Source organism: Manacus vitellinus, unplaced genomic scaffold (assembly GCF_001715985.3).
Source record: "Manacus vitellinus isolate BGI_N305 unplaced genomic scaffold, ASM171598v3 scaffold_3_pilon, whole genome shotgun sequence".
NCBI lineage: Eukaryota > Metazoa > Chordata > Aves > Passeriformes > Pipridae > Manacus > Manacus vitellinus.
Window position 1 is genome coordinate 18,687,568 of NW_021940535.1, and position 17,741 is coordinate 18,705,308.

At 37.8% G+C, this 17,741-nt stretch overlaps 1 protein-coding gene across 2 annotated transcripts; it reads right to left on the minus strand.

The window, feature by feature from the left end:
- Positions 1-222: 222 nt before the first annotated feature.
- RAB5A (RAB5A, member RAS oncogene family) lies at positions 223-16,767 on the minus strand. 2 transcript variants are annotated; one of them, XM_029961738.1, is made up of 6 exons: positions 16,713-16,767; positions 10,670-10,921; positions 7,234-7,385; positions 6,130-6,252; positions 4,162-4,255; positions 223-1,705 (listed from the first exon to the last, which is right to left on the minus strand). In XM_029961738.1, exons 2-6 carry the CDS (start codon positions 10,830-10,832, stop codon positions 1,590-1,592), a joined length of 648 nt encoding a protein of 215 aa, XP_029817598.1. In that variant the 5' UTR covers positions 10,833-10,921; positions 16,713-16,767; the 3' UTR covers positions 223-1,589. The 2 variants fall into 2 exon arrangements, with proteins under 2 accessions (XP_029817598.1, XP_017931079.1); XM_018075590.2 differs by lacking the exon at positions 16,713-16,767 and adding an exon at positions 15,462-15,480 and having other exon boundaries at positions 10,670-10,922.
- Positions 16,768-17,741: the final 974 nt, after the last annotated feature.

Sequence of the window (17,741 nt, forward strand, 5' to 3'; positions counted from 1 at the left end):
ATATATAAGACAGGCTTATATTTAGCTGTGTCATGAATTTACTTGTAATCATCTTAAATGCTGACCCATTCAGTAAATCAGACATCTTGTCTGGAACTGTCATGGCTGGGCTTCATGAACGAAGATTTGGGAAGGGCGCTACCCATGTTTGTTGCAAGCGCATTGAACTGTACAAATGCAATAAAACCATCTGAAACTCTCAATAAGAAACAGTAATCAAAATTTTTTTAAACCACTTTATTCAAACCTGAGCACCTCAATATAAAACTAAACACTGGTGAACTGTCATTTTCCTTGCTAAACCCAGATTACTGCAAATTTTAAATCTGCACAAGTAAGTTTCTATCAGTTCAACATTTAAATAGACTAATTCATCTCTTCTGACACACTTTGTAGATTTCATATAATGAAAATAACTAAAAGAATTAGTGCAATATACTGGACTGATCAAAATAAAATGTACTTTGGAAAACAAAGTTGCAAAGTTCATTACTGACAGACAGCAGTACTTATGTTACAGATACAGGAGCATCATTTATTACTGTTCTAGCCATAAAGGAAGAACTCAGAACCCCCTTTGATTAGAGAGGAAAAAAGTTAGCTTTAAGTAACTGTACATTCTGTATACCTTTAAGCAACTCTTAAATATTACAGAAAGTATTAAACAAATGTAGACTACAATGCAGAGTACCTATTTACAGTACATTAATATCCAAATTTAAAATCAAGTTGGATGTACATAATCGTTAGTGCACTATTTTTTTCCTTAGGGGAAAAACAAACTGTAATGGCCAGCAATGATCAGAAACAAGAAAAGTCACAGACACCGAGTTTGTTGTGGTTTTACTTGAAGAGCTCTTACAGTTTGTAGAGGAAAAAAAACAAACATATCCTAAGTCATAGAATTGAATTTACTGGTCTGTACCCTCTGAAAACATTAGAAATTAAGTTAAACTTGATTCATCACTAATTCATTAAGATAACTAAGTGGGTTGATATCATTTACATACAGTGTACCAACTAAAACTCCACTGTCTGGCAAGCAAAGGATTCTTAAAATTGTTAATGCAAGTATTATTTGTAATTAAATTATTAAACTATGGAATGTATAACTAAATAGTGGATACCTGCAGAAACAACTGGTTGCATCAATACTTCAGAGAAGTTTAAGTAATTTTTAGACCCTGTTTCTAAAAAGGCTTTAAAGCACAATTGAGAATTATGAAAAGACCCAATTCTATTTATTATAACAGTGATCAGTATTGAGGCTACAGGAACTGGCCAATTAGGTCCACAGAGAGCAGTTCTTCTACACTCCTAATAACAACTGATTTTTTAAACCTTTCAACTGAAGGAAGTTTATGTCCCTTCCATCTCTCCTCTACTGCTGAAACATTATAGCCAGTGGTGGATACATGCATGTTAAAATTTTACATCAAAAGAAAACTCTGTATCATGAACTTGACTATTATCATAAGTCTCTTCGCTGTTGGGAAGCTGTACTGGACCAGGTTAAGCACTCCAATTCCATGGTTATTAACAGTTAGGAAGCAGAAGAATATTCAGAACAGTTTAAAGTAATTGATCTTTTAGTTACTACAACATTGACTCTTGGGTGGTTGTGTGGGTTCAGTAAGGTCTACTCCTCTTCCTCTGGCAGAGCTGGCTCCTGCGTTCTGTGGTTCATTCTTGGGCAATTTTTTTGCTGTAAGATGAACAGGATATAAGAGTTAAACTGAGATTTCACTAAGATTAAATCACCTGAGTACACAAAGTCAACACATTATTACTCTATAAGCATATCAGTATACTCACCATATAATTGGATTTGATTCACTGCATTGGTAATGAAAGAAGTTAAGTGTCTTAACTTCTCAATGATTAACTCCCTTATCTATGATTTCCAAGCATCAAATGCATTAGTAACTTGAGCAGTAAAATATATCTGCACAGGTGTGCTATGCCAGCAAATGACAGCTCTTATGGGAATCCACCCACATGGAACAGGCTTTAAGATCAGGATGTTAGTGAGAAAAGATACAGAAACACTGAAAAGGCACCAAACAGACAGAAATGGGTCAAACTAGTTCCCAGATATCCAGCCAGAGTAAGGATTTGCATACAACATATAAAATGGCGCCAGCACCAGATCAAGCCTCTCTTATTTTTTTCAAGCTGTCTCTTCTCTCCAGCTCCTATGAATCAATTGACTGATAATTTCTTTGTTGCCTTTGTAGCTCCAAGGTACCCGTCCTGACACGAAAAATAAGGGTGACAACTGTTACCTTTCTGAGCAGTAGCTTCTCCTAGATTTCTTCCATCAGAAAACTGCTTATTTTAACTATAAAAGTCCATAAAAGGATTTCCATGGGCCTGTCTTGCACATGAACTGGGACCCAGCAACCACTCCTGTTCTACAGTTTGGTTGCATGTGCTTTCACTCCAAAGTAATTAGTTTGGTCAGCCTTTTAAAGAACAGCTTTTTCTGAAAGGAACAAAATGCAGCCAGAAAAAAACAGCAGAGCAAACATCAACAGTGTGCTGTGGTGCTAGATAATCTCAGGGTGCTAAGTAATCTAGACTCCCTTTCCCACAAAAGGGTGGACTAGAGGGATCTTCTGAGGTCCCTTCCGACTTGGGCTGTTCTACAATTCTGTGATAAAAACCAAGAATTCACATGGTACTAAGCTGCTGAGACAGCACAGAAGGACAAAGTACCAGTAGAAAAATGCCTTCAGAGCACTATCATTTTGAATTCTCTAACTGTATCTAGAACTCAATTAACATTTTTTTAACTGAAAGTTTTTAACAAACTCTAAAGCAATCAATTTACAAGCAGCTGTAACTTGCATCCCACAGTTCTGTCAGCGTTCTCATTTCTCCATTTTCTCCCAGTTTTGAAGATTGTATTTACACATGGTCCTGAGAACTGCACCATGTTGTGCAGGCTATTCTAAATTCCATGCAATACTCATAGCCTCCAAGATTTCCTTCCAGAGTCCACTGTTGCATAGATCTTGTTCTGATGCACTGACAAAGCTGAATTTCACCCCACTGATGCAAAAGAATACTCACATGGCCAACCAACATTGCAGACAAAATACCGAGTTATTAGTTAGCCATTGTTTTCCTCAAATTCACTTTGTATACTTCATTAAAATATGGAGAGGTAAGAATTATTGTTGATATACCAAATTAAAAAAAACAAAACAAAACAAACATATTTGGTGATTCAGTTTTTTTTTTTTTAAACAGGATGCAAACTGCATCATTAAACATGTTAATTCTGAAATTTCACCAGAATGGTGCAATTGAGCATTTCTGTATCATTAAATGCAGGGCTATCTTGAACAATTATGAGAAGAATATACTTTCCTCACATACAGTTATGTGTTTGTGTCCGTCCCCCCTCCCCAAGTATTTATAGTTAATATGAAGGAAGTACTTGTTATAAAGTGTTGCTATAGTGATAATTTAATTCGCATCTACTGGAAGTTTGAAGCACACCACAAATTATCTTCTGCTTTCCGGACTTGAAAAGCAGAGGGTAAGAGCTCTTTAGAAACATTTCATTTTAACAGCAATGATTTTTTTCCACAAAAAGCGGGTTGGAGAGGTCACCGTGGTGCAACATACAAAACGGTTTAATGAGATTATTTGATGCTATAAATTACTGTTACTGAGCAGCAGAGCTCCTACTGTGATTAAGGTTATTATTTAACAGGTTAGTGACCGGCCTAAAATGTATTCTTTTTCCTCCCCTTTCAAAAGTTCATCAACAATTAAATACAATTTTGGTTATATCAATGGAATAGACAAAATTTCTTAATAATTTATACTTACTATTACACGTTGGTAACTTTACAGAAATCCTTAAGATTATGTTAGTTCTAAAAATTATTAGTAAATTTACTTCTCATATGCAGCATCCTTTACATATTACTTGGACAGTGAATTTAAGCACACATCGCCATCTTTGGCACAACTTTTGGATTTCAGACAGCTACCTAAACAAAATTAAACAAATAAAAGGTCCTAAAGAAACTTCAGTGCCAGAAATAATTCAGGTTACAAACGAAGACCTTGGGTTAGGAAGATTGCAATGGTCTGCATCTCATGAAAAAAATTCTTTTTAAGTTCTTAGTTTGTTCATAAACTCACCAATTGCCATGAATATTTCATTTACGTTCATAGATGTTTTGGCAGACGTCTCCATGAACAATAAGCTGTTGTCATCTGCATAAGCCTGTGCTTCCTGCAAGTTAAAATAAAAAAACATTACTTCATTAAAAAAAATTAAAAATCACATAATTACTACACATTGTACTTTTATTGCTACTAAGGAACAATTTCTATACCATTTTGAAAGAAAGACAGTTTGTTGAAACACTCATGTGACAATGTTATTCATTAGCTACGGAGAAGTTACAATTCCATCAAGCAGCTAAACAATTAGAAATGCAATCTTAAAAATTCTTACTAATCTTAAAAATATCCATATAGAAACATATCAGGCAAAACTAAGTAATAAATTAAAATATTTATGAAAGGGACAACCCCAATCCAAAACACTAGCCATGATAGCAAAAACAACTGAGCTCCAGAAAGTGCCATCAAATGTCAGCAAGTCTATTATTACCCTGGAAAGAAGGCAGTTTGCAACTATCTCGAATCTTTCAAGCACTGGAGCAGATGGATCAGAACAATTTCATTATCCTGACACAAATTCACAATTATAACAAATAAGAAGTATGAAGTATTTTGCCATGTTATCTCCCCTTTCAGTATGAATTTTCATCTGATACACTGCTCATAAGAACTTTACTATTTTTGCCACTTCCTACTACTCAATTCAGCTGAGAATCCCTGTCTTCTTATGATTATGTAACTGCCTTTGCATTCAATAAGAAATCTACAAAGAAGCCAAACTACAAGAGGCCTATGATGGAAAGAATAACCTACAGCATTCTGTAATTAAGTGACATCTGCTAAGATGTAACTATACCTGAAATAACACATTAACAAATACTTAGAAATCTAATATGTGATTTGCAATGAGAAAGGACTGTCAAGCCTACCAGAAGCCCAAAAATCCACATTAGCAAAAGCCTTAACATTCAAAAAATATTAAGATTCTAATTGTTCAAAAAATGTAAAGGTAGGTCTACTTTGGTAGTTAAATTTGATTACATGTTTGACTGCAAGACCTCATACTTCATGATGTATGATGCTTTTGTTAAATACCACAACTTCTCACAAAACACAAAGATCTTCTGTCACACAGCTTTATGTTACAACTGACATGGAAGTATAAAACTAGAACACCGAGTTGTTGAATTCTGGTAGAAAAACACCTGAACCACTGCTAACCTTCATAATTTGACTCTATAGTTGCAAAAGGATTCACTACTATACACAGCAATATCTCACACACTAACATCAAATACAGATTAAAAACCATAACAGAAGTAACAACTAATAAATACTATCTTAATTCAAATTCAGTCAATCATGAATGGACTAGAGCTACCAGCAGTAAATTTTTTATTCATTTTGGAAGCTATTTTCTGATGACCTGGCTAAACTTTCTAGAAGATAGAATACAGCAGTGAGAACATCAATATTATCACTAAACTGAAAAGAATACCATGAAAAGCACAATTAAAATTTGAATACTGCTTCAACAGTAGAGCCTAAAGAAGCTGGGCAAATCAATCAGCTTTGTATCACATGATAATCAAAATTCTCTGGCTGACAAGTCAGACAGAACAGTTTGCACTGAGTTACTGCTATCTCATCCATTGAAACTCTAGTTACTGATAATTTCCAGTAGAAGACAGAGGTCACATGAAAGAACAGATAATTAATTAGCCTTAAAGATACTCAAATAAATTAGTTATTTGTCCAAGTCAAACTTAATTATTCAAAAAAGTCTATTGCTACATATCACTTGTACAGAAATAGGTTTTACAGTAGCATGTATAATTTAATTAGTCTCAGCTGATGTTTATATTTAACAGCATGACCTCCACAACAACTAGCTAGGCTATGCATGTAAGCTCCTCCTAGATTTATTTACTATCTATTCAAATAAAATGATATTTCTATGAAAAGAAGTTATGTACATACCTGGAAATCCACAGCTCTTTTGTTAGCTAGATCAGCTTTGTTTCCTGCTAAAGCTATTACAATGTTAGGACTTGCTTGTCGCTGAAGTTCTTTGACCCAATTTTTCGCTCTGGCAAAGGACTCCTGTTAATGATTGCAAAATGATGCAACTGAGTTTTATCATCCTTTTGTACTCACCTATTATCCCCATCTCTGTTATCTACACTTCAAGCACAAAAGGCCAAATGCAAGGCTGCTACCTTAGTCCAAAGGCACACTCCAACTCGCCAACTGAGCTTTTAAAACAAAACATCCCTACCTTAGTTCTCAACTGCGCTTAGTTGAGATAATGCTGAAAAAGCAAGTAAAGATAGCAAGATCTTTATGTAGACAGAGTAAGGAAAGAGAAGTAGTTAGAAGATAAAAATGGGAATTTCAATTTCTCTAGAATAATCAAGTGTATGAACAGCTATATTGTAAGGGTCTCAAAATTACTTACTAATTAGTGAGCACTATTCATTATGGTACACGATTTCTGGGGGTTTTGAGAGTTTTGGTTTTCAAGTCTCATTTTATTAAAAACAAGTGAAGCTTATCTAAATTCAAATAAAAAGAAATCAAATAACCTTAAGTTTTGGTCTTAATGGCTTGTGCCACCTTTCCAATCCTTACTTGCAATCTGCAATAATACAATATTAAAATGTCTTTCACTATCAGAAATAAAACTGCCACCATCAATGTGGTGAGAGTAACAGCTCGCACTTGGTGAACTGATTTAAAGGTGGGTTTGAAACATTTTTACAGTAGAATTTACTTTCTTTCTCCTTTTTTATACAAAAGAAGAAAACCCCCTATAAATGGTCTTTTGACAAGAAAAGCTTACAGACACAAATTAACATTACATAGTCCAGTATGAAATGAGCAACCTGCTCTAGCAGAATATGTCCCTGCACATGGCAGGGATGTTGGACTAGATGACCTTTAAAAGTTCCTTTCAACTCAAACCATTCTATGATTCTGTGAAATCATGAATTGATTCACACAAGTCAGTGAGAAAAACTAAGGAACAGTCAATATAAGACTAACTTCCAAATGCCCCTTGTGCCTCCCTAGTATAGCACTTACCTCATTTGTAATGTCGTACACCACTATAGCTGCTTGTGCTCCTCTGTAGTACATGGGTGCTAAACTGTGGTACCGCTCTTGCCCAGCTGTATCCCAAATTTCAAATTTTACCGTTGTATCATCCAGACATACAGTCTGGGTTAGAAAAGCAGCTACAAAAAAGACAGAGGTGCTGAAACCAGAAGTCTATTTATATCTCTATATTCACACAAAATTATGCTCACAGAGATGCAAATATGATTTCCTTAAACAATTCCAGCCTACTATTGTAATATAGCAGGTTTAATGCAAGCATTAGCTGATGGACCATAACTGATCAACACAGAACAGTCATTTAAACAATCAGACTCTCCTCAAGTTAAAGACATAAGAAAGGAAGAATTGGAAAGGATTCCTTTTTTTGCAATAGTGAATCTGAGTAACCATAAGCTTTCTTTTAAACCTTCTAGATACATTTCATCCTGCTTCAACACACTGTATGACAGAGTAGCAGTAACAGTATCCCATCATGCTATAATTCCACAGTTCAGATATTTTCAGTTCTACACATTTACATCACTTGAATAGTATCTTAAAGCTTTGATTTTCAGCTTCTGACAACTTCACCTTAGCTAATGGGCATGGAAAAAAGAAGAAGCACTTCTCAAAAGTTCTTGTTCTTAAAGCAGCATGACTTTGCAAGTGATCTCATGAGTTAATTTCAGCATAATTTCGACAGCCTGCAGTTTCAGGGCAGCTTGCATCCATTGCCACTACAGCCAAATGCATTACCATAAATACTGTTCTTTTGGTTATAGAAAACAGTAAGTAACTTATTCTAAGTCTTTAAACAGTTACTCCTAGCAAAGTTCTTCGATTAAGATTAAGGTACATATTAAAAGTACGGAGGCCAAGTACCCACACAATATAGAAACTAGTATTACAAAACTAAGGAAAGCCCACTACTTGGCTGAAGTGGGGACTCTCACCACTGGGCATACTGACAGATTGTGGCCAACCTAAATCAAAGGTCTGAAGAGACACTGACCTGCCTACATACCTGGGATGTTATCCTGTCCTACATACTCCAAGGCATCACAGCCGATGAATCATTCCAAAACTGCTGCAACCTTCAACTTATTACAGAAGCCAAAAGCAAGTCAATCTTGCTTCGTAAAGGACATTGTAACTAGCATACCAGAAGTGTCCCTATTTCAGCTCTGAGCGAGCAGCTGCAACTTAGTTGCTGGCTGGGGTTAAACCATGACAAGAATCCGACTCCTTAAGTGGTCAAGTGCTCCTGCTTCAAGGGTATTAGCATCCATCACAGATGAGCAGGCAGGCAGGAGAAGGTAAAGGCTTTGATGTTCCAATGTGAAATCCTCATAAAACTCTCTAAATGCTAAATATCCAAACGGAGTGAAAAAACCTCCATATATCCTGCACTAAACTAAGTGCTTCCTCCTCAGAAGTAGCTCAATATATCTGTCCAAGGCAGAGACAAGATGTCAAGCAAATGATTTTGAAGTTCTTACAGACATTATTCTCTTAACAGAAAAATGTAATTTAACTCCATAAATGAAGGTATTTACTTGGGAAGAGAATTAAAACAAAGTGTTTATTCTATGATATTCTCATTTTTGTCAAAAGAAACACTTTAACCACCTTAAAACACCTGCTAGTTTTTGCAAAACAGGTATCTTTCTTCTATCTTGCAAGGCCATAGTAAATTGACAGTTAATCAACTGTGTTAATTATCTGAAAGCCTATCATCCTTAACAGCCATACTTTTGTCTTAAGCAACTAACAGGCATTGCTACACTAGTCTGAAGTGGCAAAAACACACCACCACCATCCAACATGTCTGCCTTTAACTTCACTCCCTTTCAGATGTTTTTATTCAGATTCACAATGCACATAAGCCTCTCTTTGTTAAAAGGCCCTTCTGTGTACAAAGAAAATTATGCCTTAGGCAACTACAAGCTACACAGTTAGACAGCTTTCTCTGTAGAAAACTTTTTCTAAATCCCAACATTGCTGCATTTAATATCTCTCAACTGTATTATATGGTATTTTGGTTTTTTCTATTTTATACAGAAGAAACCCAAGTTAATACAGATCACACTAAACACTACATATCTGAACTTGAACTTAGGGTCTTGTTTAACTTCTGTATAGATTTTAAACAGTGTAACACATTTCGGGTTATCCCAAACACAAACACTAAAACAAGAAAAAAAACTAAAAGGAGGTTAAATGAATTGGAGATCACTGAAATGGAACAATGAATTTCATTGAAATTTAACTGGTTTTTTTAAAAACAAAAAATCTCCTTGATATTGGAAAGTTAATTCACTATAGATCTTTGAGAATGCTCTCCATGTTACTGCACAGTTGTATGAGAGAATACGGAAACCTTTCACACTAACACCTACTCTAAAGCCATGATAAAATGTGCAAAGCCAAGTGTGCATTAGTAAGATTGCTAAAGGAGAAAATATGTGGTTCTCCATGTATGCTGACAGATAGAAAAAATAAATACATGTAACAGCTAGAAATAGGGCAAAAGAAGAATGCAATGAAACTCAGCTTGTATTTATTTTTGTAAGTTTTGTAAGCTTTTTACTTTTCAACAACTGTTGGTGTGTGAAGAAACATACAGACCACTGAAAGGGCTTCACACAAGTATTACAATGTAACAGACTGACTCATGCAAGCAGCAACTACTGGAGAATATTTATCAATCCATAAAATCCAAATTTTTTTAAGTCTGTATGCTGTTTGGTAGTTTTAGGATAAGTTTAAATTTATCCAAGGAGGAATACAGCTCAAAGCACAAACAACTTCAAAATACAATATAACATAAGAAATCTGTCAAGGGAAAGAGTGGCAAAAAATCTGTTCAGTTTAACAGATTTTTTTAATTCCAGTAACCAGCACCTGTTTTGTTTGAAGTCACAAAATGTAAAAACAGCACATGAAATTCTGCGATTACTAACAAAGAAAGGTATATCCAGAAATGTAGCAAGTTCACCCAAATCAAATGCAAAGCCAGGATGCACAAATGACAAAACACAAGCTTGTGTTTGCAGCACTTTTTTTTTCATAGGAACTAAGTTCTTAACTCTTAAGCAGTCATTTCATGCATTAAGCATACACCACAGTTAAAACAGCTACACATCCACTCACAAACAAAATGTAACATGGAGCCTGGGTTTCAAAACTACACAGTTCAAGAACACATTTACTTCCTCCACTTGACATGCACATTTGCTACAGCCTAGTACCAACTATGTTTAGCTTAGAAAGTTATAATTCTCAATTACAGAGACAGGGCTCAGATATAATCCTTGCTGTCAATGACCCAATGTAGAAGTGCCATTACATTAAAGGTTGACAAGGGCAAGGACAGTACACAAGCTCAGTTCAAAACAAATCAACAGGATAATTTTCTCACCTCCAATTGTACTTTCTTGAAACTCATGAAACTGTCCTTTTACAAATCGAAGCACCAAACTTGATTTGCCAACTGCAGACTCTCCTAAAAGTACTAGTTTGAACTGGCAAATTTTATTTCCAGCATTTGGCCCATTGGGTCTTGTTGCTCCTCGATTAGCCATGTCCAAATTAGAAAGAAGTCCTTTATTTCAACAGCTTTTGAAAGTAAGTTCCAGGATTCAGACCTCAGTGGTTCTTCTGCCAGTAACAACCTATTTGTGAAAAGACAGTGGGTGGTATTAGATTTACAAACCGAGTAAGAAAGATCTCATTCACTAATGAAACATGTACTACATATAACTTGATCTAATATTTACCAAAGTGAAAAGTCCAGAGTATAGCTACCATCGCTGCTAAGTTATCAACTATAGCCAGAGTTTATGACAAATGAACCAGTTATTTTCTTCAATATCTAGTCTTCCCATTAAAGCTTTAAATTAGGACATTGAAATTCAATTATGCTTCTTCTTGCAAGACTTCGGTCTCTTATTTCTTAAGATATCAAGATTGAAGTATAATACCAATAATTTGAAAGTCAGAATATGTTGTAAAATATCAAATGGCAAGAAGTAACAATTTTTCCATAATTATGCCATTGCTAACCAATATTCCAAAGCCGGCACCAATAAACGATGCTAAAAAACTGAGCAAACTGGGAAAACTAGAACACCACAGTAAGTTCTTTCCAAGTGTGAGTCGTCAACTCACTTTTATCAAATGCAATTTCCTTAAATAAAAGCACAGAAGATCTTCACATACAAACCACTGATACATACTCTAATTAACAACTGTACTGAGAAGCAACAGTAAAGCCTTCCCTATGAAGAAAACCAGATTTTTCTTGACCAGTAAGAGTTCCAGATCACTTTGTACAAGCCACCAGAGAATTATGATGTTAGATTTCTATTTCCAGTACTAACACGTCCTAATAGATCAATATCCACAACAAAGATCTTTGTTAAGAACAACTATAAACAGTGTATTCCCTACTCTGTCTCCTTTTCAACTCCTTAAAAGGACCTCACCCCCAGTATTTATTCATATGGACAGAGAAGCCTTTAGACTCTGCTGGTATCACTTCTATGCCTAATATTTATGCTTTTACACACTTAACAGCAGACACGAAACAAAAGCTGTGCCAAAACTAGCCTGTAACTTGGTCCTACTCCAGTTGATTATTTACTTGAATTGTGCACACTTTGTGGGGATACAGCTTCTCTAGTATCCAGGATGCAAGCAAGTTAGAGTGCATCCTCCTAAGGCAGGAAATGGCTTCAATACTTAGTTGAAAAAGGTAAGCAAACATAACACTTTCAAATGACTTCTTATTCTTTATTCCTAGTGGTAAAGCAACTACATTTTAAACCAAGCAGTAGTCTTTAGCCATCTTCCTATTTCAAACCCCTTAGCACACAGATCAGGCACTTGAGCATTCCAGTTTGCCATACGCTGAGCTCAGACACTAAGCCTTCGTTCTCCTTCCGAACTCTCTCTCCTTTTGTAAACTCAATCCAAGTGCTGAAGAACCTTATTTCCTGTAAAGTGCTTCAGCACTCTAGCAGAACTCCATCCTCCAATAAGATACTTCCTCACAAAACTAATTTTCATGGAATAAATCAAAACAGAAATCTAAGCATTACTTACTGAATTACGTTCCAGTTGAAAAACAGGTATTCTATTTCTCAGTGTAAACACAACTTAAACACAGGTATTAAAAAACCATTTTCAACATCCTAAAGACACTCCTATTTGCTGATGTTGCTTCTTTTCTCATATCTCTCAAAATAATTTAGCTTGTTCTAGGTAGGATATTACAGTTCTGTATTCTGTCCTGAGTTTGTGTCCTATTTGACTATTACATCATCCTTAAATCAAAAGATATATAGTTTTTAAATTTTAGTTGTACAACATAGTCTAGTAAGTATCATATTTTAGATGTATGGTCTTACAAACATGTGAAAGTGTACCATAGCAAAAGAATGTTTCTATGAAGCAAAAAAGCCTTTGCATATCTCACCACCATTAAGTACAGTATTAATTCCATACTCAGATTCTTACTCATTAAATTAATTTTGGTGAAATATTTCAGAATACAGGAATGGATCCAATTATTTTAAAAATACCAGGCCTTTCATCCTTACACCATAAAACAACAATTCATGCACTGCTGGTGTGTTGATTCTCCAGCAAAACTCTGCCACCTCCATATTGCTTAAATATGGATTAGAAGTTGTGGAGCAATTTGGATAAAATAATTGATCAGTGACAACAGTTAATCTCTCTCTAATTATACTACATTAGAGAAAGTAAGGCATAGCCACAATATAGGTAGTTCAGAATCTGTTAGCCATTTGTTTATCTTTTCCTTTGGAAAATGAATGAAGACAAGTTATTTCTGGTTTAAAATGAAAAAAAAATCTGTTTGCTGTAGCATTCCAGTGTGTTTGGACAACTATGAAATAATTTAAAACCCTTTAATTTTAATACATCCCATGTTTTTCTAGACTCCGCAGCATTCATAAAGACATAAGGATGGCATCCAAGGACCGTGCAACTTAGTACTCTTGGGAGCAAGTGACTTCTGGATGACACACAGTGAGGAATTCAACCCACCACACTGGTTACTTGCTGTGACTGCTTTTTTTGCTGTTCCCCACACTGAGAGCAAAACGAGGTATGACAGAAGAACGGGCAAGACTGATTTAACTCACATAATATTTACCTGTTTCAACTGACCATTTAGAGCTTCTAGTCATTCAGATTTATATCACTTACGAAACAGTAATTACTACCCCTTGCAAAACTCCTTCAGAACACAAAGCTGAAACAAGTTGTCAAGACAAATATCTACTTCGATTTTTATAGATGCCCAAGCTACAGAAACTGTAGCTACCAGAGAACTTCAAAGTTTACACCCTTACAGCATCCCTCCCCCAAAAATCATTCTAGACATTCAGATACCATGTACAAAAATAACCAGCTGCAAGTCTGGTAGCAAAATCTAAGAAACACACTGCAAACCTCATTCCTTTGATAGTCACATCAATATTTCTAATAAATTAATAATAAAACCTACTACAGTCATGCCACCCGCTTTTTAACAGCTAAGGATAAAATAAACGCCAGACTGAAAACCTGATGGAGTACATCCAGATGATTTTGATATATTAAAAAAGTCACTAATACCTTCTATAAATGTATATTGAAACCATCATCTTTTGAAGTTTCAGGTGATGTTGAAACACTTTACTTAGAGATCACAACATGGCAGCATATATACACAAAATGCAAGGGAAGTATTTCCTTATTCTGAAGGGAAGCAGTACTATAGTTTGACACTGCCATCATAGAATGTTTTTTGCCCGTTCTTTTCACATCTGTGAGCTCAGCATAGTGCCTCACAAGGATTTAGAAGTAGATTTCAATGCTACCAACCCCATGCAAACTCCAAGCCTCAAGTCATATTCATTCTCCTGTTCCTTAATTTATCAGTAAAATACAAGGCTTGAGAACCAGAGGTGAATACTACAGTCAGTACCCTACAGATACATTGAAAATTCAAGTATTTTTTGACAGATCACTTTCAAGACAATTCTAAACACTTACTCAACAGCTTGTCTGCCATACCTATTTTTTACCCTTGATTCTGATGAAGATTTCCTGGCAAAGACCCACTATCATGCCTTCCGTCCCTGCCTGCCCAAAATTTTGCATGTTATGCACACTTTGTAATCAATACATTTGAAATGTGACGAAAGAAAACCTCGGTAAGAGATTTTCATTTACCTACACAAAAGGAAGTTCATAACTGTTTGACTGGAACCAAAACTAATATATATGGGAGTTACGCAACGACAATTATCAAAATCTGCTGAAGAAAATACTATAAAAATATTGATGGCTTCACATGAATAGAAATGAGGGAGATTTTCTTACATAAGAACTCCATCATATATTAAAAGGCTCATTTTGCAGTCTTGGGCACTACAAATACATAGGTCCCTCTGGTAAATAGGAACTTTCACTCCTCCCGAATATCCCCAAGACACAGCAGCTCCATGCTGAAATGCCAGAACACAAAGCTTGGACTATATTATTAGCAAAGTACCCCTGCTAATCCTACCAACTCATTTACCAGATGTTGGGTATTCTCATCGCTCTAAAAGAGAAATTTGTATGCTGCAAGAGAGTCTGAGTTTTATTTGTGAAAGAGAAGAGTCCTACAAACAAAGATCACATACAAATCTTATATTTGAATCTGTGTGCAAAATACCAACAGCCCTAGCCAATACCTACAAATTCACAATTTGATGGCATAATTCAGTCATGTAAGCTTTCAGATCAGTGCCTATTTTCAACTACAACACAACTAGTACAAAAGTATCAAAGTGACACTGTTGACAAAACCCAGTCTACTGAAGAGATTAAGAGACCAAGCACTGTTCCTACAACTAATATGATTAATTGCATTATCAAATACAAAGGCCACAACAGAAAAATTCACGTTAAATTTAAAACTGGAACATTTCACCACGTTTATATTTCATAGCAAATGACATTGTTTCTTACTATGAACACACTTGCTGTTGTATCAATTTCTAATAAACTTTTTCACACTTCTTTAAAAGAGATCATACAATGCTGAGGTTGCAACCATTATCTCTCGACTTTAATTTCTTTATACTGGACTACCTTGAATATTTTTAAAAAGCAGTAACTAAAAAGCCTGATTATTAGTCACTCTTACTAACCAAGTCTTCTGTTTTTCCTTTCCAGGTCCAGCAGAACTAGGGTGGCACCTTACTGCAGGGTTCAAGACAGTAATATGGTCAACTAGCAAAACAAGTGTCACACACAAGCCAGTTTATACTGAAACATAATGAGACAGTAAGTTAAACGAGTGAATCAACACAATCGCTGCAAAAAGTCATAGCCTTCCCATTAAAGGTAATAGGAAGCTCATAAGCTCATCTGAATGATGAATGGTACCACTTGCTTTCAGGTAAACTGGTTTATCATACAGGAAATGTAAGTAACAATGATGACTACAATACCATTGTCTCTAGCCACCTCACTTCAGCCAACATCTACCTTTTCCTGTGGAAAAGGTTCTTTCTTATGGAAGAACAATACATACATGCAATCTAGCCTGACTGTAACTCTGACAAGTCACTATGAAACCAGAAAAGAAGACATAAATGCCATGCTTTTTACTTGGCCTGAACATTACATGGAAGAAGCTGATTAATTTCAGCTGCTTAACTAGCTGTTCAGCCTCTCTTTTTCATCCCAAAGCTCTGAAAGAGGCGTAAGGTAGAAAAAACAAGTCACCAAAAATGCTGAGAGAACAGCCTTTTATGGCCCTGTTGTTTGGAACATTTTGATAGCTCTTAAGCCATTTAGTTCTCCTCTAAAAGATAAAAAGGCATGGGTTTGTTTCTCCACCATACTCTGGCTTTACATCTAGTTCCAACTGGGCGTGCTGTAGAACATACTAGCATACCAGGCCTGTCGTGATTCCCCCGACACCGATGCGTTGTCGGGAGTATTTCTACTTCCCACCTAATTCACCGTCCCTCCTCCAGCCGCAAGCAAAAGGGAAAGCGCGGGGCATATCACCCAACCTCCCCTTTCGTATCTCACAAGCAACTCGAGGCAACAACCCTCACCGCAGCCCCGGGACAGCGATACCTCCCGCGCAGGAGCGCTCCCAGGCCAGCAGGATACCCGCTCCCGCGGGCCAGCCTCTATAGCCCCGGCCGCACCTCCCCTCCCCCGCGGCTGCCTTCCAGGCACAGGAATAAGGGGAAGTGGGAAAACCGGGGGCGCCATTTTGAGCCCGGGAAGGAACGACCCGCCTCTCCTCCCGCACGCCCGGGCCGCCCTCGGCCGCCCGCACCGCGGCACGGCGTCCCCGCAGGGCCCAGGCAGGAGTCCCGCACAACAGGCGCCCCCCGCCCCTTCCCGCCGCCGGGGCCCCCCCGCGCCGCCGCCTTCCTCACCCTGGCCGGGGCGGGGGCCGGGGCGGCGGCGCAGCGATGTCCGTGGGGGTTGGCGGCGCTGCGGGGCGGGTTGTGCGAAGGAGGGGGAGAGGGGACGGCTCCCGTCTGGGGGCGAGGGGCGGGCGCCCGAGTGTCCCAGCGAGCTGTCCGGGCCCGCCGACCACTTCCGCGCCGCCGCCCGACCCAAACACGCCCCCGCCACACGCACTTCCGCCGCCGCCGCCACGTCACGGCCCGCAGGCGCCCCCGCCCTTCCGGTCCGCCCGCGCCGTCACGTGGCTCCCCTTTCTTCCTCACCTTTCCCCGCCTCCTTTTGTTCCCGATCCCCCGCCTTTCCCGCACCGCCCCTGCCCGGCCGCGCCCCAGGCATCGGAGCCTGCGCTCCTTATCAGGGCGTACCGTGTCTCCTACTTACCCCAGCACCCAGAGGAAGAGTCTCTGCGAGCGACCCGAGCATCTTCCCATCGTCTTCCATTTCCTGTGAGGGTGGTGAGGCACTGGAACAGGTTGCCCAGAGAAGTGGATACCCCCATCCCTGGAACTGTTCAAGGCCAGGTTGGATGGGGCTCTGAGCAACCTGGTTTAGTGGAAAGTGTCCCTGTCCATGGCAGGGGGATTGGAACAGGGTGATCTTCAAGGTCCCTTCCAACCCAGGCCATTCTATGATTCCATGCCAATCCTATAGAGACTGCGGGGGCAGTGCTGCTGAACTTCCAGGGATGGGCGCTAGGTATGACAAGAAAGAAAAGTCCTGGTTTAATTCTCTAAAAGAACCATTTTCCAAAGCTATTATTTCCAAAGCTATTCGAAATCAGTTCAAATGAGGAACTACACAGGCAAATCTGAATTGCAGTCGGGAATTTACCTGACTTTCTAAAACATTGAACAGCCACTGATAAAGCCTTAGAAGCTGACTCATTTTTGACAGAGTGCTAAAAACTTGAGAGGACAGGTTGCTAACACAGAAAAGTCTTGCTTCATAGATGGATATAAACAATGTCTTGATTGCTTCATAGTGTGAAGAATGAC

Coding starts and splice junctions, on each gene's coding strand:
- RAB5A (XM_029961738.1), bottom strand. CDS start 10,832: ATGGCTAATCGAGGAGCAACAAGACCCAATGGGCCAAATGCTGGAAAT. Junction 7,386..10,669: donor TCAAGAAAGTACAATTGGAG/GTGAGAAAATTA, acceptor TCTTTTTTGTAG/CTGCTTTTCTAACCCAGACT. Junction 1,706..4,161: donor TGAAATATTCATGGCAATTG/GTGAGTTTATGA, acceptor TTCATCTTACAG/CAAAAAAATTGCCCAAGAAT.